Raw genomic sequence first — 27955 nt, 5'->3', positions numbered from 1 at the left:
CTATAAGAAGGGGTGGCACCCGGGCCTCGGCTTGTCCTTGCCACATTGAAAAAGCTGCCATTAACAGCCGAAACGCGTTTGTGTACATAGTAAGCACCTCGGTGCACTTATTGGTTTTAACTTCTTAACTTTAAGTTTTTGGTCTCTTGTCCCTGTCACCTGAAGCCGAGGGAGCAATTATCGGCCAGGAAACAGGGGGACAAGGTGACTTTAGTTTGTCAAGTTTACTAGGTATTATCTTTATATAAGGCTACTTTGCTACCAAATAACATACAAATATGTTTTTTAACTAAGACTTATTAAAAATTCAAATTTTTAAATATCTTTACTATATAGTAGGAATGAGTTCTAACAAACCCCACTCTTGAGGTTTCTTTACTTCCCTCTTTTTGTTCTATTTTGAGGTTTGGGAAACTTTGCCCCCTCCAGGTAAGAATGTATATCCCATATGTCACTGGCTCATGGACTCTTGCCACTATGAAAGAAATGAATTTATCAGGTAAGTTCTTACATAAATTATGTTTTTCCATTCATTCCAATCTTTGTGAGCTTTAGCATTTCTTAGCCTTTTCACCCTGTCCCCCTACCGAAAAAGTGGTTTCTTGGATGCTACCCTTCCACAAAGACCATTCCTGATCAAGCTTCTTCGCACTGTAGAAGGGTCAACTTGGCATCCCAGTGAAGCTGCCAGATGCTAAGCCAGGTCCTTGCTGGACTTCTTCCAGTCTCTCAAACAAGAAACCCTGAGAAACTTCTCATAACAGCTTGAATACCACATCTTGAGTATCCATGATTTCCCTTTGAGAGTGGCCTTGCTGATGCAAAAGTATATCTTGCACAAACCTGGTGTAATAGACCTTGATAAAGGCCTATATACTTGGCCGAAACGTGTTGACAAGCAGCTGGTAAGCTCTTTTCCAATCTATTAAACATTAGTTTGGACGTTTTGCACAATGTTTTATATTTTTACAGGTTGCTATATCAGGAATCAGAAGAAAAACCAAAGGGATTGTTAGTATTCTACAGCATCACCATCACAGCAATTCTCACCACTAAGAAACAAGATTGTTTATTTGACATTTGACTGTTATTTCTCCCTTGGACTGCACATTCCACCACGGATTACAACATTTTTGGTTTATTATATTTTTCTTTTTTGACTTTATTATTTTTTGGCTTCATAATTTCACATTTTTTATATTTCACATTTTTACACTGCACGTGCCTATTTTTTTCTCTTTTTTTTTCCTCTTCATTTGAGCGGCTTCACACACCAGCTCACACATTATCCATCAGCATCAAGTTTTATGCTCATAGATTTTAATATTTGTATGTTTTTAGACATCAAGTTTTATCTATTGGATTTTTTGTTTTAACCATTGATTGTTTAGTGTTTAGTATTGGATGTTTTGGGATGGCCCAGCCAGAGCCCAGACCTGAATCCAATTCAGAATCTGTGAGGTGATCTGAAGAGGGCTGTGCACAGGAGATGCCCTTGCATTCTGACAGATTTAGAGTGTTTTTGCAAAGAAGAGTGGGCAAATCTTGCCAAGTCAAGATATGCCATGCTGAAAAACTCATACCCAAAAAGACTGAGTGCTGTAATAAAATCAAAAGGTGCTTCAATGAAGTATTAGTTTAAGGGTGTGCACACTTATACAACCATATTATTTTAGTTTTTTATTTTTATTTCCCTTTACATAAAAGATTTCAGTTTGTTTTTCAATTGAGTTGTACAGTTTATAGGTCACATTAAAGGTGGAAAAAGTTTTGAAATGATTTATCTTTATCTCATTTTTTTACATCACAGAAACATTCCAATATTATCCACATAGGGGAATAAGTTCTATGTATTTTTAAATAGCGAAATATATAAGTTCAAATATGCAAGTTATAACAAAAGCACTCACTGGACTTGATACAGGTGAAATAAAAAGTGTTTTTTTCCATATAAACCAGTGACGTTTCGGGGTGTTCATCGTTGGTCTGATGAAGGGGTGAACACCCCGAAACTTCACTGGTTTGTATGGAATAAAACCCTTTTTCTTTCATGTAATTAGCAAGAGTCCATGAGCTAGTGACGTATGGGATATACATTCCTACCAGGAGGGGCAAAGTTTCCCAAACCTCAAAATGCCTATAAATACACCCCTCACCACACCCACAAATCAGTTTTTACAAACTTTGCCTCCTATGGAGGTGGTGAAGTAAGTTTGTGCTAGATTCTACGTTGATATGCGCTCCGCAACAGGTTGGAGCCCGGTTTTCCTCTCAGCGTGCAGTGAATGTCAGAGGGATGTGAGGAGAGTATTGCCTATTTGAATGCAATGATCTCCTTCTACGGGGTCTATTTCATAGGTTCTCTGTTATCGGTCGTAGAGATTAATCTCTTACCTCCCTTTTCAGACCGACGATATACTCATATATATATATATATATATATATATATATATATATATATATACCATTACCTCTGCTGATTTTCGTTTCAGTACTGGTTTGGCTTTCTACAACATGTAGACGAGTGTCCTGGGTAAGTAAGTCTTATTTTCTGTGACACTCTAAGCTATGGTTGGGCGCTTTTTCATAAAGTTCTAAATATATGTATTCAAACATTTATTTGCCTTGACTCAGGATGTTCAACATTCCTTATTTTCAGACAGTCAGTTTCATATTTGGGATAATGCATATGAATAAAACTATTTTTTTCTTACCTTAAAATTTGACTTTTTCCCTGTGGGCTGTTAGGCTCGCGGGGGCTGAAAATGCTTCATTTTATTGCGTCATTCTTGGCGCAGACTTTTTTGGCGCAAAAAATCTTTTCTGTTTCCGGCGTCATACGTGTCGCCGGAAGTTGCGTCATTTTTTGACGTTCTTTTGCGCCAAAAATGTCGGCGTTCCGGATGTGGCGTTATTTTTGGCGCCAAAAACATTTAGGCACCAAATAATGTGGGCGTCATATTTGGCGCTAAAAAAATATGGGCGTCGCTTTTGTCTCCACATTATTTAAGTCTCATTTTTCATTGCTTCTGGTTGCTAGAAGCTTGTTCTTTGGCATTTTTTCCCATTCCTGAAACTGTCATTTAAGGAATTTGATCAATTTTGCTTTATATGTTGTTTTTTCTCTTACATATTGCAAGATGTCTCATGTTGCATCTGAGTCAGAAGATACTTCAGGAAAATCGCTGCCTGGTGCTGGAACTACCAAAGCTAAGTGTATCTGCTGTAAACTTTTGGTAGCTGTTCCTCCAGCTGTTGTTTGTATTAAATGTCATGACAAACTTGTTAATGCAGAAAATATTTCCTTTAGTAAAATACCACAACCTGTTGCAGTTCCATCAACATCTAATGTTCAGAGTGTTCCTGATAACATAAGAGATTTTGTTTCTGAATCTATTAAGAAGGCTATGTCTGTTATTCCTCCTTCTAGTAAACATAAAAAGTCTTTTAAAACTTCTCTTTATCCAGATTAATTTTTAAATGAACATCATCATTCTGATTCTAATGATTCTTCTGGTTCAGAAGATTCTGTTTCAGAGGTTGATGCTGATAAATCTTCATATTTATTTAAAATGGAATGTATTCGTTCTTTACTTAAAGAAGTCCTAATTGCATTAGAAATTGAGGATTCTGGTCCTCTTGATACTAAATCTAAACGTTTAGACAAGGTCTTTAAATCTCCTGTAGTTATTCCAGAAGTTCTTCCTGTTCCTGGTGCTATTTCTGAAGTAATTTCCAGGGAATGGAATAATTTGGGTAATTCATTTACTCCTTCTAAACGTTTTAAGCAATTATATCCTGTGCCGTCTGACAGATTAGAGTTTTGGGACAAAATCCCTAAAGTTGATGGGGCTATCTCTACCCTTGCTAAACGTACTACTATTCCTACGGCAGATGGTACTTCCTTTAAGGATCCTTTAGATAGGAAAATTGAATCCTTTCTAAGAAAAGCTTATTTGTGTTCAGGTAATCTTCTTAGACCTGCTATATCTTTGGCTGATGTTGCTGCAGCTTCAACTTTTTGGTTGGAAACTTTAGCGCAACAAGTAACAGATCATGATTCTCATAACATTATTCTTCTTCTTCAACATGCTAATAATTTTATCTGTGATGCCATTTTTTATATTATCAGAGTTGATGTCAGGTTTATGTCTCTAGCTATTTTAGCTAGAAGAGCTTTATGGCTTAAAACTTGGAATGCTGATATGTCTTCTAAATCGAGACTACTTTCCCTTTCTTTCCAGGGTAATAAATTATTTGGTTCTCAGTTGGGTTCTATTATCTCAACTGTTACTGGTGGGAAAGGAACTTTTTTACCACAGGATAAAAAATCTAAGGGTAAAAACAGGGCTAATAATCGTTTTCGTTCCTTTCGTTTTCAACAAAGAACAAAAGCCTGATCCTTCATCCTCAGGAGCAGTTTCAGTTTGGAAACCATCTCCAGTCTGGAATAAATCCAAGCCTTCTAGAAAAGCAAAGCCAGCTTCTAAGTCCACATGAAGGTGCGGCCCTCATTCCAGCTCAGCTGGTAGGGGGCAGATTACGTTTTTTCAAAGAAATTTGGATCAATTCTGTTCACAATCTTTGGATTCAGAACATTATTTCAGAAGGGTACAGAATTGGTTTCAAGATAAGACCTCCTGCAAAGAGATTTTTTCTTTCCCGTGTCCCAGTAAACCCAGCGAAAGCTCAAGCATTTCTGAAATGTGTTTCAGATCTAGAGTTGGCTGGAGTAATTATGCCAGTCCCAGTTCTGGAACAGGGGCTGGGGTTTTATTCGAATCTCTTCATTGTACCAAAGAAGGAGAATTCCTTCAGACCAGTTCTGGATCTAAAAATATTGAATCGTTATGTAAGGATACCAACATTCAAAATGGTAACTGTAAGGACTATCCTGCCTTTTGTTCAGCAAGGGCATTATATGTCTACAATAGATTTACAGGATGCATATCTGCATATTCCGATTCATCCAGCTCACTATCAGTTTCTGAGATTCTCTTTCCTAGGCAAGCATTACCAGTTTGTGGCTCTGCCGTTTGGCCTAGCAACAGCTCCAAGAATTTTTACAAAGGTTCTCGGTGCCCTTCTATCTGTAATCAGAGAACAGGGTATTGTGGTATTTCCTTATTTGGACGATATCTTGGTATTTGCTCAGTCTTCACATTTAGCAGAATTTCATACGAATCGACTTTTGTTGTTTCTTCAAAATCATGGTTGGTGGATCAATTCACTAAAAAGTTCATTGATTCCTCAGACAAGGGTAACCTTTTTGGGTTTCCAGATAGATTCAGTGTCCATGACTCTGTCTTTGACAGACAAGAGACGTCTAAAATTGATTTCAGCTTGTCGAAACCTTCAGTCACAATCATTCCCTTCGGTAGCCTTATGCATGGAAATTCTAGGTCTTATGACTGCTGCATCGGACGCGATCCCCTTTGCTCGTTTTCACATGCGACCTCTTCAGCTCTGTATGCTGAACCAATGGTGCAGGGATTACACAAAGATATCTCAATTAATATCTTTAAAACCGATTGTACGACACTCTCTGACGTGGTGGACAGATCACCATCGTTTAGTTCAGGGGGCTTCTTTTGTTCCTCCGACCTGGACTGTAATTTCAACAGATGCAAGTCTTACAGGTTGGGGAGCTGTGTAGGGGTCTCTGACAGCACAAGGGGTTTGGGAATCTCAGGAGTTGAGATTACCGATCAATATTTTGGAACTCCGTGCAATTTTCAGAGCTCTTCAGTCTTGGCCTCTTCTGAAGAGAGAATCGTTCATTTGTTTTCAGACAGACAATGTCACAACTGTGGCATACATCAATCATCAAGGAGGGACTCACAGTCCTCTGGCTATGAAAGAAGTATCTCGAATTCTGGTTTGGGGCGGAATCCAGCTCCTGTCTAATCTCTGCGGTTCATATTCCAGGTATAGACAATTGGGAAGCGGATTATCTCAGTCGCCAAACGTTGCATCCGGGCGAATGGTCTCTTCACCCAGAGGTATTTCTTCAGATTGTTCAAATGTGGGAACTTCCAGAAATAGATCGGATGGCTTCTCATCTAAACAAGAAACTTCCCAGGTATCTGTCCAGATCCCGGGATCCTCAGGCGGAGGCAGTGGATGCATTATCACTTCCTTGGAAGTATCATCCTGCCTATATCTTTCCGCCTCTAGTTCTTCTTCCAAGAGTAATCTCCAAGATTCTGAAGGAATGCTCGTTTGTTCTGCTGGTAGCTCCAGCATGGCCTCACAGGTTTTGGTATGCGGATCTTGTCCGGATGGCCTCTTGCCAACCGTGGACTCTTCCGTTAAGACCAGACCTTCTGTCGCAAGGTCCTTTTTTCCATCAGGATCTCAAATCCTTAAATTTAAAGGTATGGAGATTGAACGCTTGATTCTTGGTCAAAGAGGTTTCTCTGACTCTGTGATTAATACTATGTTACAGGCTCGTAAATCTGTATCTAGAGAGATATATTATAGAGTCTGGAAGACTTATATTTCTTGGTGTCTTTCTCATCATTTTTCCTGGCATTCTTTTAGAATTCCGAGAATTTTACAGTTTCCTCAGGATGGTTTAGATAAAGGTTTGTCCGCAAGTTCCTTGAAAGGTCAAATCTCTGCTCTTTCTGTTCTTTTTCACAGAAAGATTGATAATATATTCATTGTTTTGTACAAGCCTTGGTTCGTATAAAACCTGTCATTAAGTCAATTTCTCCTCCTTGGAGTTTGAATTTGGTTCTGGGGGCTCTTCAAGCTCCTCCGTTTGAACCTATGCATTCATTGGACATTAAATTACTTTCTTGGAAAGTTTTGTTCCTTTTGGCCATCTCTTCTGCCAGAAGAGTCTCTGAATTGTCTGCTCTTTCTTGTGAGTCTCCTTTTCTGATTTTTCATCAGGATAAGGCGGTGTTGCGAACTTCTTTTAAATTTTTACCTAAGGTTGTGAATTCCAACAACATTAGTAGAGAAATTGTAGTTCCTTCATTATGCCCTAATCCTAAGAATTCTAAGGAGAAATCATTGCATTCTTTGGATGTTGTTAGAGCTTTGAAATATTATGTTGAAGCTACTAAGACTTTCCGAAAGACTTCTAGTCTATTTGTCATCTTTTCCGGTTCTAGAAAAGGCCAGAAAGCTTCTGCCATTTCTTTGGCATCTTGGTTGAAATCTTTAATTCATCATACCTATGTTGAGTCGGGTAAAACTCCGCCTCAGAGGATTACAGCTCATTCTACTAGGTCAGTTTCTACTTCCTGGGCGTTTAGGAATGAAGCTTCGGTTGATCAGATTTGCAAAGCAGCAACTTGGTCTTCTTTGCATACTTTTACTAAATTCTACCATTTTGATGTGTTTTCTTCTTCTGAAGCAGTTTTTGGTAGAAAAGTACTTCAGGCAGCTGTTTCAGTTTGAATCTTCTGCTTATGTTTTCATTTAAACTTTATTTTGGGTGTGGATTATTTTCAGCAGGAATTGGCTGTCTTTATTTTATCCCTCCCTCTCTAGTGACTCTTGCGTGGAAAGATCCACATCTTGGGTAGTCATTATCCCATACGTCACTAGCTCATGGACTCTTGCTAATTACATGAAAGAAAACATAATTTATGTAAGAACTTACCTGATAAATTCATTTCTTTCATATTAGCAAGAGTCCATGAGGCCCACCCTTTTTTTGCGGTGGTTATGATTTTTTTGTATAAAGCACAATTATTCCAATTCCTTATTTTTTATGCTTTCGCACTTTTTTCTTATCACCCCACTTCTTGGCTATTCGTTAAACTGATTTGTGGGTGTGGTGAGGGGTGTATTTATAGGCATTTTGAGGTTTGGGAAACTTTGCCCCTCCTGGTAGGAATGTATATCCCATACGTCACTAGCTCATGGACTCTTGCTAATATGAAAGAAATGAATTTATCAGGTAAGTTCTTACATAAATTATGTTTTATTTCACCTGTATCAAGTCCAGTGAGTGCTTTTGTTATAACTTGGATATTTGAACTTATATATCGCTATTTAAAAATACATAGAACTTATTCCCCTATGTGGATAATATTGGAATACCAGATATTTCTCTTGTTAAGTGTATCCAGTCCAAGGATCATCCATTACTTGTGGGATATTCTCCTTCCCAACAGGAAGTTGCAAGAGGATCACCCACAGCAGAGCTGCTATATAGCTCCTCCCCTCACTGCCATATCCAGTCATTCTCTTGCAACTCTCAACAAAGATGGACGTAGTAAGAGGAGAGTGGTGTATTATAGTTAGTTTTTTAACTTCAATCAAAAGTTTATTTTTAAATGGTACCGGAGTGTACTGTTTCATCTCATGCAGCATTAGAAGAAGAATCTGCCTGTGATTTCTATGATCTTAGCAGAAGTAACTAAGATCCACTGCCGTTCTCACATATTCTGAGGAGTGTGGTAACTTCAGAGGGGGAATGGCGTGCAGGTTTTCCTGCAATAAGGTATGTGCAGTTAATATATTTCTAGGGATGGAATTTGGTAGAAAAATGCTGCTGATACCGGATTAATGTAAGTTAAGCCTTAAATGCAGTGATAGGGCAAAGGAGTACAAGAAGCGCAAGAAGCCTTGAGTTATTTATTTGTCACAACAAGTAAAAATATTCAACATAAAAACTTACATTCAAGTAAGTAAATTCATGCACCAAGTACACAACACAGCCGCAGTACAGGACCGGATCCTCAGGCAGATATGTCCAAACAGGTTTCAAAAAGGACCGCCGAACAAAGTCGGCGTCTGACGTCACTATGCAGTGATAGCGACTGGTATCAGGCTTATTAACAGAGATACATACTCTTATAAAAGTGTAATATAAAACGTTTGCTGGCATGTTAATCGTTTTTATATATGTTTGGTGACAAAACTTATTGGGGCCTAGTTTTTTTCCACATGGCTGGCTTGATTTTTGCTTAGAAACAGTTTCCTGAAGCTTTCCACTGTTGCAATATGAGTGGGAAGGGCCTATTTTAGTGCTTTTCTGTGCAGCTAAAAATACTGACAGAGACATTCAGCTTCCCTCTGCATGATACAGGACATCTCTGAAGGGCTCAAAAGGCTTCAAAGTCGTGTTTGAGGAGGGTAACAATCACAGTAGACTGTGGCAGTTGTTGTGACTGTGTTTAAAAATGAGGCCTCTGTTGAACAGATTTGCAAGGCTGCAACTTGGTCTTCCCTTCATACTTTTTCCAAATTTTACAATTTTGATACTTTTGCTTCTGCGGAGGCTGTTTTTGGGAGAGAGGTTCTACAGGCAGTGGTTCCTTCCGTTTAAATTCCTGCCTTGTCCCTCCCATCATCCGTGTACTTTAGCTTTGGTATTGGTATCCCACAAGTAATGGATGATCCGTGGACTGGATACACTTAACAAGAGAAAACATAATTTATGCTTACCTGATAAATTTATTTCTCTTGTAGTGTATCCAGTCCACGGCCCGCCCTGTCCTTTTCAGGCAGGTCTAAATTTTAATTAAACTACAGTCACCACTGCACCCTATGGTTTCTCCTTTTCTCGTCTTGTTTCGGTCGAATGACTGGATATGGCAGTGAGGGGAGGAGCTATATAGCAGCTCTGCTGTGGGTGATCCTCTTGCAACTTCCTGTTGGGAAGGAGAATATCCCACAAGTAATGGATGATCCGTGGACTGGATACACTACAAGAGAAATAAATTTATCAGGTAAGCATAAATTATGTTTTACAGTAAATACACAGTATAACATATTATTAAATATGAGTATTGCATGAATATGTCTTTATATGTTATCAGCTGATTATGTATATGTATGTCTACGTGTGTGTGTGTATGTATATATATTTATATGTAATTTTTTTTAGTGTTATGAATGTAATCTTAGGTTGCAGTAATCATTCTAGCGTAAATCGCGATTGCACTGTAATACAAGCAATCCTTCCGACGCATGCAAACTGTCGTGATAAACCCAATAACACTCACACGTAACTGTAGTCTGACCCTATGTATCTTATTTCTTCATTATTAAATTTTTTAAAACATTTTTATTATTATATAAAACTTCTTCTTAAAGCAGCAGTTTTGAGTGAGCGCTTTAGTTAGTATAGCTTCAGAATGGATTGCATTCTCTTCCTTACACTGACCTAAAAAAAACCTTCAATAGTTTGACACTATATTAAGACAGTCTACCAGATGGGTTTGTGTCTGAAAGTTCCACAGAAGAAAAGCAACTGACAGTGGGAGTTTGTGACCCTTTCCATCCTTGTGAACTGTGATAGGACTCATGGGGTATTGTTTTGAACAGATAGAATTCTAGCCAGCTGTTGAGTCTGAAAGCCAGTGAACCACATGTGTAGATCTATAGAGCTAACTACCTCTGGAGAATATTCTTTGAAAGTAGAATCAGTCTTGTCAATATTGTAACTCAAATTACAGTAATCTGCCAGCGATATAAATGAATATAAAGGTTGAGGAAAAAAAAGGTATTTGGTTAAACATGTTGATTTACAGTAGGGTGTTTTTGTTAAGCTTTATAGCTTTACTGTTAATCACTACAATGCATTCAAGTATCTTTTTTTTTTTTTAACTGCCAAAATTTCTAACAATATATTGAAAACTGAACAATTGTATGTCAGTTATAACGCATGCATCACTGTGGTGTTGGTGATCTTTTTTTTCTACCATTATATAAGCTTTATTATGGTCATTTGAGAGAATAATAAACACATATGAGAAAGCTGTATCAATAGATAAGTGGTTGGCAGTAGGCTAATAACACATCTCAGACCTTCCTATGACACTGAACCTTCTTAATAGTGTTCTAGTTGTTTATAATTGGTCATTAGGGAGAAATTCTGGACACTGAGCTGAAATGTGAACAATCAGCTAATTATGTTAGAGCAAGTATTACCCAATACCATTGGACTGTTGTAAAAAATACATACTAACTTTTAAATTTGCCTTGTGGGTTTTTAAACAAATCCTTCAAAGTTTTCTCGGGTATTCAGGCCAAAGACAGTTATATATATTATTGTAATTCCAACGACAACTTTATTCCAAGGGCGTAAAGGTCTCCCTTTTTTATTTTATATATATATTCTCATGTTCTGTTTCAACAACACAAAAAAAACATAATTCCAGTACTGACTCTGTCTAGTATCTTCCAAAAGTAGAGGACACCTCTCACATTTGTATATTACGAGCGCTTAGAAGAGAGCAGTTTTAATGTAACAGTATTCAGAACTACAAACATTGGATACATTTTTTTTTTCTTCTGTATGTCTTTTTAAAAAGAACTTTGGTGTGTGTGTGTATGTATATGTGTGTGTGTGTGTGTGTGTGTATATATATATATATATATATATATATATATATATATATATATATATATATATATATATATATAATGTGGGCACAAGATTAGTGCACATACAAAGAAAGTGTAGACTTGCTTTTACCTGGGGTTGCTTCGGTGTCTGTCCCGGAGCGAAGCCAACTGTTAAACTTAGCGTTTGCAGTTAACATATAGGAGGGAGATACAAAACTTTTGAAGAGGCACACAAAGAACTGCTTTACGAAGTGTAAGTAAAATGCATACCTTTATTGTAGACTGTTAAAACAATCACAGCGGTTAAAAACATGGCAGTGACCATTTCACGCCTTGCTGACGCTTTGTCAAAGATTCACAAATATTAGGGAACACATTCTAATGATTACAGTCTTTATCAGCTACTTGCAAGACACATGCAAATATAATAGTTGTGTGATCCATAAAATATTCACACTGTTGGCTTCTTTGTTAAATGTTGATGTAGTTACCAAATATATATACAGTGGATATAAAAAGTCTACACACCCCTGTTAAAATGTCAGGTTTCTGTGATGTAAAAAAATGAGTCAAAGATAAATAATTTCAGAACTTTTTCCACCTTTAATGTGACCTATAAACTGTACAACTCAATTGAAAAACAAACTGAAATCTTTTAGGTAGAGGGAAGAAAAAATATAAAAATAAAATATGGTTGCATAAGAGTGCATCTCCTGTGCACAGCCCTCTTCAGATCACCCCACAGATTTTCAATTGGATTCAGGTCTGGGCACTGGCTTGGCCATTCCAAAACTTCAATCTTCTTCTGGTGTCGCCTATCCTTTGTTTATTTGGATGTATGCTTTGGGTCGTTGTCATGCTGAAAGATGAAGTTCCTCTTCATGTTCAGCTTTCTAGCAGAAGCCTGAAGGTTTTGTGCCAATATTGACTGGTATTTGGAACAGTTCCAGCTGAAGAAAAACAGCCCCAAAGCATGATGCTGCCACCACCATGCTTTACTGTGGGAATGGTGTTCTTTTGGTGGTGTTTTTGTGCTAAACATATCTTTTGGAATTATGGCCAAAAATTTCAACCTTGGTTTCATCGGACCATAACACCCTTTCCCACATGCTTTTGGTTGACTTCAGATATGTTTTTGCAAAATGTTACCTGGCTAGGATGTTTTTCTTCGTAAGAAAAAGCTTTCGTCTTGCCACTCTACCCCATAGCCCAGACATATGAAGAATACGGGAGATTGTTGTCACATGTACCACACAGCCAGTACTTGCCAGATATTCCTGCACCTCCTTTAATGTTGCTGTAGGCCTCTTGGTAGCCTCACAGACCAGTTTTCTTCTCGTTTTTTCATCAATTTTGGAGGGACGTCCAGTTCTTGGTAATGTCACGGTTGTGCCATATTTTCTCCACTTGATGATGACTGTCTTCACTGTGTTCCATGGTATATCTAATGCCTTGGAAATTCTTTTGTACCCTTCTCCTGACTGATACCTTTTAACAATGAGATCCCTCTGATGTTTTGGAAGCTCTCTCTGGACCATGGCTTTTGCTGTGGGATGCGACTAAGGAAAATTTCAGGAAAGACTAACTAGAGCAGCTGAACTTTATTTGGGGTGAATCAGAGGCACTCTAAATGATGGCAGGTGTATGCTGACTCCTATTTAACATGATTTTGAATGTGATTGCTTAATTCTGAACACAGCTACATCCCCAGTTATAAGAGGGTGTGCACACTTATGCAACCACATTATTTTAGGGATTTTTTTTTCACTCCACCTAAAAGATTTCAGTTTGTTTTTCAATTGAGTTGTACAGTTTATAGGTCACATTAAAGGTGGAAAAAGTTCTGAAATGATTTATCTTTGTCTCATTTTTTTACATCACAGAAACCTGACATTTTAACAGGGGTGTGTAGACCTTTTATATTTACTGTATATATAAATGCCATTTGTCACATACAGAGAAATATTTTTTTAACATGTTTATAAATATCTTTTTCACATTGAATAACATTTTGAATCCTACCCAGTACATATTTGGCTTGCATGTATTCTTGTATTTATAGTTCCATTTATTCTCCATCATTTTTACTTTTGAATCTACCTAAGCTTGTCTATACATTTAATTGGATAGTGATGGGTTTGATGCAGGATATTTTGGTTTTAATGAACTGCCTTGTAGCTTGGTTTACTGATGTGTTATTTTATTTATAATTTGATAAGTGTGAGAGATCAGTTTAGTGCTGTATTTTAAACAATAAAATAAAGCTGAGAATAAAAAGAAAAATAATCTATGAGCAAATTGCATTATTCTATTCAACATTCTAGCATAAGCTTTCAATAGCTTTGGGATCTTTGACATTCTCATAAATCAAATTGTAACTGTCATTCTTCACATTATAATATAGAATTTTTCTTGTTCTAAATTCGTTGTCCTAATTGTAGCAAACAGTCAGTCTGATTTTTGCTGAAGATTTCACCAATGCTATATACAACATAATAAACCCACTACCACAAACAGTGTATACTTGTCACCAATGCTATCTACCATTTTCAGTGTTTTCCACAGAAAATGTTGCCAGCTGGGTGGGGCAGAGTAATATTTCTTTCTAATGACACGGTGAGTCCACGGATTATCATTACTATTGGGATATTCACTCCTGACCTGCAGGAGGAGGCAAAGAGCACCACAGCCAAAGCTGTTAAATACCACTCCCCTTACCCACAAACCCCAGTCATTCTCTTTGCTGTAGTGCATGGAAGTGGTAAAATTAGGTGTCTGATTCTTCTATCAAGAGTTTATTTTTAAACAGAGCAAGTTTGTTTTGTTTTTTACTTGGGGTTTAGCTGTATTCCACGTCAGTCTCTTCAGTAGAGCTGTGGTGGCTTTTAAGTTTTTTTGGGAACTTGGGGAGTATAGTCCCTCTGTGCCTCTCAAGATTGCTGCCCCTGCTATGATAGACTATGTAGGTTTACTTAGGCTTTGTTTTTTATTCTCATGTCCATGTTAGGATGGGGATCCTTGCAAGCAAGCCTGTTAGACTGCCTTGCTGCCTGGCAGTTTGGAGGTAAGTGCTATTTTTGTTTTTTTCTGCTGGTACACAGAAAGATGCTCTTCCGCTCTGGGGGTTTGTTTGTTGAGCAGCTGCTGGTAGTGTGCATTGTTTCCTAAGTCCGTTCCAGTGCTGCGGTTCTTCTGGGTGAAGTCCGGTTTCTGCATATTCTGTGGTCGTATCCTCTGACTGGTAGGGGGGTTATTTAGCACCTAAGTTGGACTGTTAAGTTGCAGAGGTGCTTGTTGGTTACTAAATCATCTTTATTTTTGTTTTTGGCATTAAAAGATTTTTGTAATGTTTTTCTTTTAAAGTGACAGTAACTTTTTTTTTTTTTCTTTTACATTTGTGTGTAATATGCACCAGGAAGACTTGCAAGCTGTGACTTGTAACCTATGTCTAGATGCTAATGTAGAGCCTCCTATCCCTTTCTGTTCCTCTTGTATAGAGAGGACTATGCAGTACAGGGATAGACTCTTTGATACAGAGCCTTCATTTTCTAAGGAGACTGTTGTTCAGGAGCCTCCTGTTCAAGCTGTAGTTCAGCTTTCTCCCCATTCCTCTCAGTCTCACTCCTCTTCACATGCAGTGCCCTGCGTGTCGTCTCAGGCTAGTTTTTCTTTACAGGATTTGTCTACTCGCATATCCTCTGCTATATCTGATGCATTGTCTGCTTTTCCTGTATTACAGGGTAAACGCAGAAGGACTTCTGATTCTGTTGCAGTTTTATCTAATGTTCCTTCTCATAGGATGGAATTTCTCTAAGGGTTCCTTCTCTAAGGGTGAAATTTCAGACTCTGATAGTGTGTCTCCTTTTACTGATTCTGAGGTGGTTTCTTTCAGATTTAAGTTGGAGCACCTCCGTTTCTTACTCAGGGAGTTTTTGGCTACTTTGGATGATTCTGATTCAACGGTCAGAGTTACTCCAAAGAAGGCTAGTAAGTCAAATACGTTTTTTGATATTCCCTCCGTGGCGGAAGTTTTTCCTGTTCTGGATTGGGTTTTAGAGATTATTTCTCGGGAATGGGAGAAGCCTGGAATTCCTTTTTCCCCTTCTCCTATTTTTAGGAAGATGTTTCCTATTGCAGATTCAATTAAGGATTATTGGCAGACCGTTCCTAAGGTTGAGGGAGCTATTTCCACTTTGGCCAAGAGGACCACTATTCCTATTGAGGGTAGTTGTGCTTTTAAGGAACCCATGGATAAGAAGTTGGAGTCTTTATTTAAGAGGATTTATGTTCATCAGGGGCTCCAATGGCAACCTGTTGCGTGTATTGCCACGCTTACCAGTGCGGCTGCATATTGGTTTGATGCATTGTCTGATTCTATTCTTCAGGAGACTTCTCTCGAAGAGTATCAGGATAGAATTAAAGCTTTAAAATTGGCCAATTCTTTTATTGCGGACGCCTCTTTACAGGTTGTCAAGTTGGGAGCAAAGATTTCTGGCTTTGCTGTTTTGGCTTGCAGGGCTTTATGGTTAAAGTCTTGGTCTGCGAATGTATCATCCAAGTTTAAGATTTTATCAGTTCCTTACAAAGGGAAGACTTTGTTTGGACCTGGTTTGGCTGAAATTATCTTTGATATTACTGGTGGGAAGGGACATTCTCTTCCTCAGGATAAGAGAAATAAGCAGATCAATCCAGGCCTTCCTGGAGACATAATCAGTCCTGGAAAGGGAGGAAGCAGTCAAAGAAGCCTGCCGCTGACTCAGTCAGCATGAAGGGTCTGCCCCCGATTCGGGAATGGATCGCGTGGGGGGGGGGCATGCTGTCTTTGTTTGCTCAAGCCTGGGCAAGGGATGTCCCAGATCCCTGGGTAATAGATATTGTATCCCAGGGATACAAACTGGAGTTAAAGTCTTTTCCTCCCAGGGGCAGGTTTCATCTTTCAAGGTTATCGGTAAATCAGTTAAAAAGAGAGGCATTTTTAAGTTGTGTCCAGGATCTTTCCGATATGGGAGTGATCGTCACTGTTCCAGTTCAGGAGCAGGGACTAGGGTTTTATTCCAATCTGTTCATTGTTCCCCAAAAAAAGAGGGAACTTTCAGACCCATTTTAGATCTTAAATTAGTAAACAAATATCTCAAGGTTCCATCATTCAAGATGGGAGACTATTCTGTCAATTCTACCTCTGGTTCAGGAGGGTCAGTTCATGACTACGGTAGATCTGAAGGATGCATATCTACTTATTCCCATTCAAAAGGATCATCACAAGTTTCTGAAATTTTTCTTTTCTAGACAAGCATTTTCAGTTTTTGGCTCTTCCTTTCGGTATTGCAACTGCTTCCAGGGTGTTTTCAAAGGTCCTGGGTGTGTTATTGGCAGTTCTCAGACTGCAGGGGGTTGCAGTAGCTCCTTACCTGGACGGCATTCTAGTTCAGGCTCCATCTTTTCAACAAGCAAGCTCTCACACAAAGTTGTCTTTTCTGCGCTCCCACGGTTGGAATGTGAATTTAGGAAAAAGTTCCTTTATTCCGGCTACAAGAGTGGTATTTTTGGGTACCATTATAGATTCTCTGGAAATGAAGATTATTTTGACAGAAGCAAGGAAGTCAAAAATGTTCAATTCTTGTTTGGCTCTTCAGTCACCTGTCTCCAAAGATAGTTCTAGATCAGGCTGCAAGAGATTATCTTCCATGGTGGTTGTCTCAGGATCGTCTCTCCCAGGGAACCTGTTTTCGCAGGCCTACCTGGGTAATTGTGACCACGGATGCCAGTCTGCTGGGTTGGGGAGCTGCCTGGGGTTCGTTAAAGGCTCAGGGTTTGTGGACTCGGAAGAAATCGGTTGTTCCTATGAATGTCTTTGAGCTGAGAGCAATTTTCAATGCTCTTCTGGCCTGGCTTCAGTTGTCTTCAACCCAGTTTATCAGATTCCAGTCAGACAATATGACGTCCGTAGCTTACATCAATCATCAGGGAGGAACTCGGAGTTCTTTGGCGATGGAAGAGGTAGCCAGGATTATTCAGTGGGCGGAGGTTCACAATCGTCGTCTGTCTGCGATCCACATTCCAGGAGTGGACAATTGGGAAGCAGATTTTCTGAGCAGACAGTCTATTTATCCGGGGGAGTGGGAGCTTCATCCGGAGGTGTTTTCCAGTTTGATTCTCATGTGGGTTCAACCGGAGTTGGATCTTATGGCATCCCGCCACAATGCCAAGCTTCCAAAGTACGGGTCGAGGTCAAGGGATCCTCAAGCGGTTCTAATAGATGCTCTAGCAGTTCCTTGGAGGTTCAGTCTGGCATACGTGTTTCCCCCGTTTGCTATTCTTCCTCGGGTCATTGCTCAAATCAGGCAGGAGAGTGATTCTCATTGCACCGGCCTGTCCTCGCAGGATCTGATATGCAGATCTGGTGGAAATGTCATTGTCTCCTCCGTGGAGTCTTCCATTAAGGAAGGACTTTCTACTTCAAGGGCCCTTCATCCAAATCTTGTTTCTCTGAAGCTGACTTCTTGGTGATTGAACGCCTGATTTTATCTAAGCCTGGTTTTTCTGAGTCAGTTATTGAGACTATGATCAGTCTTTTTGTCAGGCCCTGGTAAGAATTCGGCCTAGGGTTAAGTTTGTAACTCCTCCTTGGAGTCTTAATTTGGTTCTGATAGTTCTTCAACAGGCTCAGTTTGAGCCTATGCATTCTTTGGATATTAAGTTGTTAACCTGGAAGGTTTTGTTTTTGGTTGATATCTCTTCAGCTCGAAGAGTTTCAGAGCTTTCTGCTTTGCAATGTGAGTCTCCTTTTCTTATTATTCATTCTGATAAGGTGTAACTTCGTACTGCTTTAGGTTTTCTTCCCAAGGTTGTTTCTGATAAGAATATTAATCAGGAAATTGTTGTTCCTTCTTTGGGTCCTAATCCTTCTTCTCATAAGGAACGTTTGTTGCACAATCTGGATGTAGTTCATGCTTTGAAATATTATTTGCAGGCGACTAAGGATTTTCGCCAGTTTTCTTCTTTGTTTGTTGTTTTTTCTGGAAAACGGAAAGGTCAGAAAGCTACGGCTACTTCTTTCGTGTTGGTTGAGGAGTGTTATTCGCTTGGCATATGAGTGCTGGTCAGCAGCCTCCTGAGAGAATCACGGCTCATTCCACAAGGGCTGTTTCTTCTTCTTGGGCTTTCAAGAATGGTGCTTCTGTAGATCAGATTTGCAAGCCTGCCACTTGGTCATCTTTACACACTTTTTCTAAATTTTACAAATTTGATACTTTTGCTTCTGCTGAGGCTGTTTTTGGGAGAAAGGTTCTTCAAGCAGTGGTGCCTTCTGTTTAGGTTAACTGTCTTGTCCCTCCCTTATCATCGGTGTCCTCTAGCTTGGGTATTGATTCCCAATAGTAATTATGATGATCCGTGGACTCACCGTGTCATTAGAAAGAAAATTAAATTTATTCTTACCTGATACATTTGTTTTTCTTGACACGGTGAGTACACGGTCCCGTCCTGTATTTCAAAACAAATTTCAAAACAAATTTCGAAACAAATTTATTAGGTAAGAATAAATTTAATTTTTCTAATGTTATAACATTTTCTCAATCCAAAGCACAATTTAATTGCATCATTTAACATAAATGTATTGAATGATAATTTGTGCAATAAAAATTTAACATTTTTTTTAATATTAACTAATTTTAGCTTAATATTGGCTAAAAGTTTAGCTGGGGGTTGCACCCAATAAAATAGTCCTATGTAGAACAGTGATGTTACAAGCAGTACCGACTGTACCCCAAACATGGAATTTATTTGTAATTGTATAGCAACTGAATTAAAATGGTTTATGTGCAGATTGTTTTTCTCCTGATCTTCAAAAGAAACTATGCTTAGGTTATACATATTCACTAATTTATGCTTGCACAAGTAGCTGCATATTCTCTCAGACCTAGAAACCGTCCTGACCATTTTGGGATAATCCATTGCAGAAAAGAGAAACAATTTCTTTTAAAAATTTAAAGTCAAATGCATCACTATAAAATCAGGTGGCTATGGATATGGCTACATGTAAACAGTTTAGGAAATTATGCAAGCCCAGCAAAAGTTCAGCAGAAAATGCATTCATTGCATATAAACATGTATGTTTTATTAATACTGGAGAAGTGTTGGACTAGATTTCATAATAAAAAAAAGGTGAAATTTAAGCCTCTAGGTCATAGTTTTTTGCATCCTACTTTAAACAATGCATTTCTATCTCACTCTGTATTCTTCATCAGATCTTATTATAAATCTTAAAGTCCATCAAATTGTACTTTTTATCTAACATCTTCTCTTTTACTTTTCAGGGAAGCTTGTCACCGGGACATAGTGAATTTGCAAGTTGAAATGATAAAACAGTTTCATATACAGTCGGTAGGTACAAAAATAGTTTAACATATGCTGCAAAGTTTGGATTTATAGGTTATAATTGTATTTTCCCTGAGATGTGTTAGCTCAGTGTTTGGGTGTTCTTCATTGTTTTTAACATTAATGCTATGCTGTAAAAATTAGACTGTAGGAAGAAAAAAAGTTAACAGATGATGTGGATGAGTGATGCAGAGAGTGAGTAAAAGGGAGAAGGGGGACATAACTCAAGTGGGGGGAAAAAAGACTGCTAGAGAGTAAAAGTGGCAGAAATAGAGAAATTGGTTTGAGGATAGTATGGTAAGATGATGAGAGGAAGTGTTGCAAGGGGGAAGACATTTTGACGGTGCCAAAAAAGAAGGCTTTGGGTTGAGGTGGAATGTTAACCCCTTAACGACCGACGACATATGCCATACGTCCTAAAAAAAAAGCACTTAACGACCGAGGACGTATGGCATACGTCGTCGGTTAAACAGAGCACTGGAAGCGATCGAAATCTCTTCCAGCTGCTCTAACAGTATTGCAGGCTTGCCTTGAGGTCTAGGCATCCTGCAATACTGTTCCCGAGTGCCGGGACCGGATTGATCACTCCCCCACGAGTGATCACTTCCGGTTTCGCTCCACGTGGAGCCCGGCAGTGTTTCAGAGCATCGGAAGCGATTGGACACGCTTCCGATGCTCTGCTTGTGTGCTAAGTGCCTCGGTGGGTCGAGGCACTTAGTTATAAAATAAAAGTAAAAATGTTTAAAAAAAAAACGTATAAAATAAAAAAAAAGCCTAAAATAGCCCCCCCCCTCCCCCTTCACTAGGCATCCAAGATGGCGATGCCCAGTGCATCATGGGGCCTCTAGGGGTGTCCCTAGCCTGCCTCATCATAGGGGCAAGCTAGGGTCACCCAATCTGAGCCTCCCACCCAAAAAAAAAAAATAATAATAATAAAATACCCCATTTGTCTGATCATGTCAATATTTGTAAATATTGACACTGATCAGTGTGGATCTCCCTCCCTCTCCTCACTTGCGATTTTGTTGGAGAGAGAGAGAGACCTGTTTTTTTGCAGAGAGAGATTTAATTATTTTATTTGTTAAAAAAAAATATAGAACCAAAGGCTCTTTTCAGAGCCATTAACCCCTAGCTTGCCAGTGATCACTATAAATCACTGGCATTAGCATAGCTGCACTTTTTTTTTGCTGTCTGTGCATTTTTTTAGGGGTTAATTTTTTTTGTTGTAATTTTTTAAAAATCCAGAGGCTCTTTTCAGAACCATTTAGTTAATTTAATTTTCAGAGCCATTAACCCCTAGCTTGCCAGTGATCGCTATAAATCACTGGCAGTAGCATAGCTGTACTTTTTTGCTGTCTGTGCATTTTTTTAGGGGTTAATTTTGTTGTAATTTTTTAAAAATCCAGAGGATCTTTTCAGAACCATTTAGTTAATTTAAATTAATTTTCAGAGCCATTAACCCCTAGCTTGCCAGTGATCGCTATAAATCACTGGCAGTAGCATAGTTGTACTTTTTTGCTGTCTGTGCATTTTTTTAGGGGTTAATTTTGTTGTTGTAATTTTTTAAAAATCCAGAGGCTCTTTTCAGAACCATTTAGTTAATTTAATTTAATTTTCAGAGCCATTAACCCCTAGCTTGCCAGTGATCGCTATAATTTAAAAAAATTTAGTACATTTTTTCTGTGACAGATACAAAAATGTCACAGAAAATATATAGTGCTGAGGAGGCGTATGCCATCCTTGCGTCAGAGTCAGATGCCTCTATGTCTGACTCAGACCCCAATTTTGACCCTGCCATATGCTCAGATACATCACTAGATGCAGTCTCAACTGATAGTGATGTATCTGTGGCTGCTAGACCCCCTACCAGCCCCCCTGCTAGCCCCCCTGCCAGAAGGAGGCGTGTTGCTGCCATTGCTGCTGAAGAGTGGGTAACACCTCATCTCCAGAGGCCAGATATCCCACCCTTCACAGCAAATGCTGGCATAAATATAGATGTGGCAGGTTTTAGCCCCCTGGAAGTGTTTCTGGGCGATGATGTATTGGGGAACATTGTCGCCCAAACTAATTTATATGCCCATCAGTTCCGTGCTGCAAAGCCTGGAACATATTTGGCAAAGCAGCAATGGGCCCCCATCAATGTGCCAGAATTAAAAAAATTCTGGGCATTGACCATGCTGATGGGCATCATAAAGAAACCCTCCATTCGCTCCTACTGGAGTACTAGCCCCATCTGCTCTACCCCCATTTTCTCCCAGATTATGTCGAGGAAGAGGTATGAAATGATTCTGCATTTCATGCACTTCAGCGACAACAGCCTGTGCCCCCCTAGGGAGCATCCCCAATTTGACAGGCTGTATAAAATCCGCCCCCTGATAACCCACTTTTCTGCCAGGTTTGCAGAGGCTTATACACCTGGAAGGAATATATGCGTTGATGAATCCCTAATGAAGTATAAGGGAAGGCTGGGATTCAAGCAGTTTATTCCTTCCAAGCGCTCCAGATAGGGGGTAAAGGTGTATAAGCTCTGTGACAGCGAGAATGGGTATACTCAGGCCTTCCGGGTGTATGAGGGAAAGGATAGCCAACTTGACCCTCCAGGTTGCCCAGAACATATGGGAACCACTGGCAAGATTGTCTGGGACCTGATATTACCCCTAATGAACAAAGGGTATCACTTGTACTTAGACAATTTTTATACAAGTGTCCTTTTGTTCAAGCTACTGTATTGCTTTGATACAGTAGCTTGCGGTACAATTAAAAAGAACCGCGCAGGTTTCCCAGGACAGCTTGTACGCACCCGGCCACGAAGGGGGGAGACCTCAGCTCTGCGCCAAGAGGAGCTGTTGGCACTTAAGTACAGAGACAAGAAGAATGTATACCTTCTTACCACCATCCACACAGAGAGGACGGTGGCGGTTTCTGTACGTGGCAGAGCTGAGATCATAAGGAAGCCAGTGTGCATCAAGTCTTATAACCGGCATATGGGTGGGGTTGATCTGGCTGATCAGCTGCTGCAGCCCTACCTAATTATGCGGAAGACAAGGGCCTGGTACAAAAAGGTTGCAATTTACCTAATGCAGATTGCAACCCACAACGCTTTTTTGTTGTTCAAAAAAGCAAACCCCAGAGTTAAAGACTTTTTTACAGTTTCAGCTCCAGATTATTACGGGGATTTTATACCATGATGCACCTGCTCCCCGGGCGGTGATGGGAGAGAGCAGAGTTGGGGCTACCCATTTTATTTTTAAAATCCCCCCTACTGCCGCAAAGCAGAAACCACAAAAAAAATGCAGAGTCTGTACCAAGAGGGGGAAGAGAAGGGACACCGTATATCACTGTCCTGATTGCCCTGGACAGCCTGCACTCTGCATTGGGGACTGCTTCAAGCGGTACCATACAATGGTCAATTTTTAAAAAAATAAATACATTTGCTGTTATATATATATATTTTTTTTTTTTGGTTATGTTTACAGTTAGATGTTTTTTTGTTTTTTTTACTTTTACTGTGCCAGATTTTTACATTTCACTACTCTATTTTTTTGTAAAATTGGGCCTGTTTTTTTTTAACCAAAACCCCTGTCAAACCTATGCATGGGGGACATAGGTGTTCTCAGGGTGCCTTGCAGAAAACAACCTGAAGTATGTTTTTGTAATAACTTACAACAGTCTCTCCTAAATCATAGTCAAAAAGCAATGTGTCTGTAAAAATGAAAATAGAAAAATTACCACCATACACTTTCTCCAATTTTTTGGCTAAAACGGTTGCTTCAAAGGCATCAAAGCACACCATATACAATACCTTGGGGTGTCAACATTTAAAAAATATACACTTTGAATGCAATAAATAAAAGTGGGGTATGCGATAGGCCCCAAACTAAAGATAGGCCTATCAGAAGAAATACTCTCATTTTTAATAACTAAAATCATGTAACATAACCTTCCCAAAATCCTGGCAAACCTATGCATGGGGGCATAGGTGTACTCAGGGTGCCTTGCAGAAAACAACCTGAAGTATTCTTTTGCAATAACTTACAACAGTCTCTCCTAAATCATAGTAAAAAAGCAATGTGTCTGTAACAATGAAAATTGAAAAATTACCACCATATACTTTCTCCAATTTTTTGGGCTAAAACGGTTGCATCAAAGTCATCAAACCACTCCATGTATAATACCTTGGGGTGTCAACTTTTTAAATATAATCACATTTATGGAAAACAAATAAATTGGGGTATGTTAAAAGACCCCCAAAAAAGACGATAGGCAAAGAAAATATGTTAAATGTGAAAAAAATCACAAACACATGTCAGATATTTGGCATTGCACCGCCCAAACAAGCCACCAAACTTATGCATAGGTGGTATCACTGAACTCAGGAGATGTTGGTGACCACATATTGGTGTCTTCTTTGGTAGTAACACATAACAGGAGCTGTGAATCCATGTCTAAAATACAATGTATGTGAAAAATAACACAAAAAAATGAATGCCCAATAGTTTGACAAAGACTAGTGGTTGAATTAGTGTATGGAAAGTGTTAAAATACCTGCATTTGAAATACCCTAGGATGTCTACTTTTCAAAAATATTTGGTTTTATGGGGGTAAATTACATTGGCCGGCTTCAGAAATGTCTTAAATAGAACATGGGTGCATGGGATGTGAAAATGGGAAGTGTAAAAAATGGAATGCGCTTCCTAAAAATAAGGCCTGCTAGCCCCCAGAGAACCCAACACACCTATACATGGGTGGTATCACTGTACTCAGGAGATGTTGTTGAACACATATTGAGGTGTTTTTTGGCAGTAACACATAACAGGAACTGAGAATCCATGCCTAAAGTACAATGTGTGTGAAAAATAACACAAAAAAATGACTACCCAAACGTTTGACAAAGACTGGTGGTTAAATAAGTTCATGGAAAGTGTGAAAATACCAGCATTTCAAATACCCTAGGGGGTCTACTTCTCAAAAATATATGGTTTTATGGGGGTAAATTTCATTGGCCGGCTTCAGAAATGTCCCAAATAGGACATGGGTGCATGATGACCGATGTGAAAATTCCAAGTTGAAAAACTGGAATGCGCTTCCTAAAAATAAGGCCTTCTAGCCCCCAGAGAACCCAACACACCTATACATGGGTGGTATCACTATACTCAGGAGATGTTGTTGAACACATATTGAGGTGTTTTTTGGCAGTAACACATAACAGGAACTGAGAATCCATGCCTAAAGTACAATGTGTGTGAAAAATAACACAAAAAATGACTACCCAAAAGTTTGACAAAGACTGGTGGTTGAATTAGTGCATGGAAAGTGTTAAAATACCAGCATTTGAAATACCCTAGGGTGTCTACTTTTCAAAAATATATGGTTTTATGGGGGTAAATTCCATTGGCCAGCTTCAGAAATGTCCCAAATAGGACATGGGTGCATGATGACCGATGTGAAAATTCCAAGTTGAAAAACTGGAATGCGCTCTCTAAAAATAAGAGCTTTTAGCCCCCCGAGAACCCGACACACCTATACATGGGTGGTATCACTGTACCCAGGAGATGCTGCTGAAGACATATTAGGGTGTTATTTGGCAGTAACCCTTAATATTATCAGTAAATGTATTCTTAAATTGCTATTTTGTCAAAAAATCTAATTATTTTTTTTCCCCCCCAAACTTTGGCATAGATTGGTGGTAAAATGGTTGCATGAAAAAAGTCAAAATACCCCAAGTTTAATACCTTAGGTTGTCTTCTTTTAAAAAATATATACATTTGAAGGGTTATTCAGGGGATTCCTGACAGATATTGGTGTTACAATGTAACTATCGCCAATTTTGAAAAAACATGGTTTTGAAATAGCAAAGTGCTACTTGTACTTATTGCCCTATAACTTGCAAAAAAAGCAAAGAACATGTAAACATTGGGTATTTATAAACTCAGGACAAAATTTAGAAACTGTTTAGCATTGGTATTTTATGGTGGTTGTAGATGTGTAAGAGATTTTGGGGCTCAAAGTTAGAAAAAGTGCATTTTTTTTTTCATTTTTTCCTCATATTTTATATTTTTTTTATAGTAAATTATAAGATATGATGAAAATAATCATATCTTTAGAAAGTCCATTTAAAGGCGAGAAAAACAGTATATAATATGTGTGGGTACAGTAAATGAGTAAGAGGAAAATTACAGTTAAACACAAACATCGCAGAAATTCAAAAATAGCCTTTGTCCCAGATGGTCAACAAATTGAAAAGTGGTCTGGTCACTAAGGGGTTAAAAAGGCAAGAAGGGATGGAAAATGAAAGGCAGATACCGAAAGATGGCAGAAGTGAGAATGGATAGGTGATGAAAGAAGGGATATGTGAGATAGGGTGAGAGGAAGAAAGGGTGATAGTGTTGGAAGAAAATAAAAAGAATACAGAAAATTAATGGGGAAGAAATACATTAAGTAAGTAGGTTAAAAAAGAAGATGGTGAGTAGCAGGATTAAGAGAAAGTAGTGGAAGGATGCAGAGAGACTAAAAGGGTGAAGGTAAAAACTAAAGTAGAGAATGATACGAGAAAGTGGAATAATGGAAATAATTTAGATAAAGTGTGAAAAAATTGGAAGCTGGATTAAAGGCAATAGGGATGAGAGAGGATTAAAGTGGCTGGAAGGTAGAATGGAGAGAAAAAAATCTGAGTGAGGGACGGGAGAAGAGGAAGGTGGGAGAATTAAGGGAAAGCGTGAATGGGAAGATGGAGAAAGAGGGCGGTAGAGAAAGATGTAAATAGAGAACAAGTGGAATGTAAGATGGAGAGGATAAGGGGGTGGGCAACAGTTAAGATTAGGGTGAATTGGAGAAAGAAGATGTAAAGGCAGAGCAATGGAGACAGGATATGAAATAGGGAGAATGAAGAGAGGAGGAAAGTGTAAAGTAAAGGATGTGGTAGAAGGGGTGGAAGTGGTATGTAGAGAGTATGAGAAGCACAAGATATAAAAATATAGCTGCAAGCAGCGATAGAGGTGGCCATGCACATCGCCTTTGCAATGGCATACAAGCTGCTAAGTCACAATATATAGCTATACAGCAAATTTCACAGCTTTAACATAGGCGGTTGCAAAGAAATCACATTTTCGAAATTTTCGTGTAAACCAATATGGCTGCCATAGCTTGTGACCTATTCCTTCAACATGAAAAAATGTGACTCTGTCACAATATAAGGTTATACAGCTAGTTTCACAGTTCTAACATAAACCTTTGCAGAGAAAATAGATTTTCTAAATTTTCGCATAAAACAAAATGTCTGCCAGATATGATATACAGCCTCCATATTATGCACAATAATTCTCATCATAGATGTCAATAAACATGGCAAAAATAAAGCATTTTGGTAAAACGGTTTTTGTTTTATTATTAATTTAAAAATATTGTTAAGCGTTTTTGAACAATTCAAAATGGCTGCCAAAACACATGACCTATCAACTTCTCTTAAACAAATCTGAATGTTAGTCATAAGATCACTCTGTAAACAAAATTTCAAGTCTGTCCCATAAGCGGTTTCGGAAAAGATTTTTGTAACTTTTAAAATCAGTGCATACGAAACAAAATGGCCGCCAAGCTATGCAATGTATTGCTTTCAAATTGCACATACTAATGCTCACCTCTACAATCTCTACAACTTGCATTAGTTTCATGAAAATTTGCAAATGTTTTATTTTATGAAGGCGACTGCGCAGTGCAAATTTTAACTGCAATATTGTCTTTGAGGGTTATGACTGTGTTATCATCTGTCTATTACACTGTAATATTGTTAAATATTGTAAAACTAATGCATAAAGTGCAAATTTACAGAATTAAATGTTGATAAAACAGTTAATGTCTCATGGCAGCCATGTTGATTAAGGAAAAATCGCAGTTTGAACAAACTTGGTAGAGGACCTAAAATTGTGCTTTATTACACTAAGCGGTTTAAGAGATGATGATGTTTAAAGATTTTTGAAAAATGCAAGATGGCTGCAACATCATGTGACCAATGCACTTCTGTTGAGCAATGGCAAATCTAGTTCATAGCAGCACTGAGCACAGCAAGTTTCAAAGTTGTAACATAAGCAGTTCCAGAGCTGAAGATTTTTAAGCATGTCTCGAAATTTGTCTCAAAAAACAAAATGGCTGCCTAACCATATGACCTATGAGTTTAATGTTGTATGAGAGGTTGCATTGCAATATGCTTTACCAGCAAACCTGATTTCAAGAGTTTAGCATAAGTAATTTGTGTTTTGTGAGCAATTGA

At 38.6% G+C, this 27955-nt stretch overlaps 1 protein-coding gene across 1 annotated transcript in view; it reads left to right on the top strand.

Moving 5' to 3' along the window:
• NEDD1 (NEDD1 gamma-tubulin ring complex targeting factor) overlaps positions 1-27955 on the top strand; it is a 361264-nt gene that overhangs the window by 274708 nt on the left and 58601 nt on the right. Inside the window, exon 14 of the mRNA XM_053719245.1 lies at positions 19632-19698. Coding sequence (XP_053575220.1) covers positions 19632-19698 — 67 coding nt within the window. The remainder of the gene's footprint in view (positions 1-19631; positions 19699-27955) is intronic.

This window comes from Bombina bombina, chromosome 6 (assembly GCF_027579735.1).
Source record: "Bombina bombina isolate aBomBom1 chromosome 6, aBomBom1.pri, whole genome shotgun sequence".
NCBI classification, from domain to species: domain Eukaryota; kingdom Metazoa; phylum Chordata; class Amphibia; order Anura; family Bombinatoridae; genus Bombina; species Bombina bombina.
Note: the sequence above shows the minus strand (reverse complement) of the source record. Positions and strands in the feature narration are given on the sequence as shown.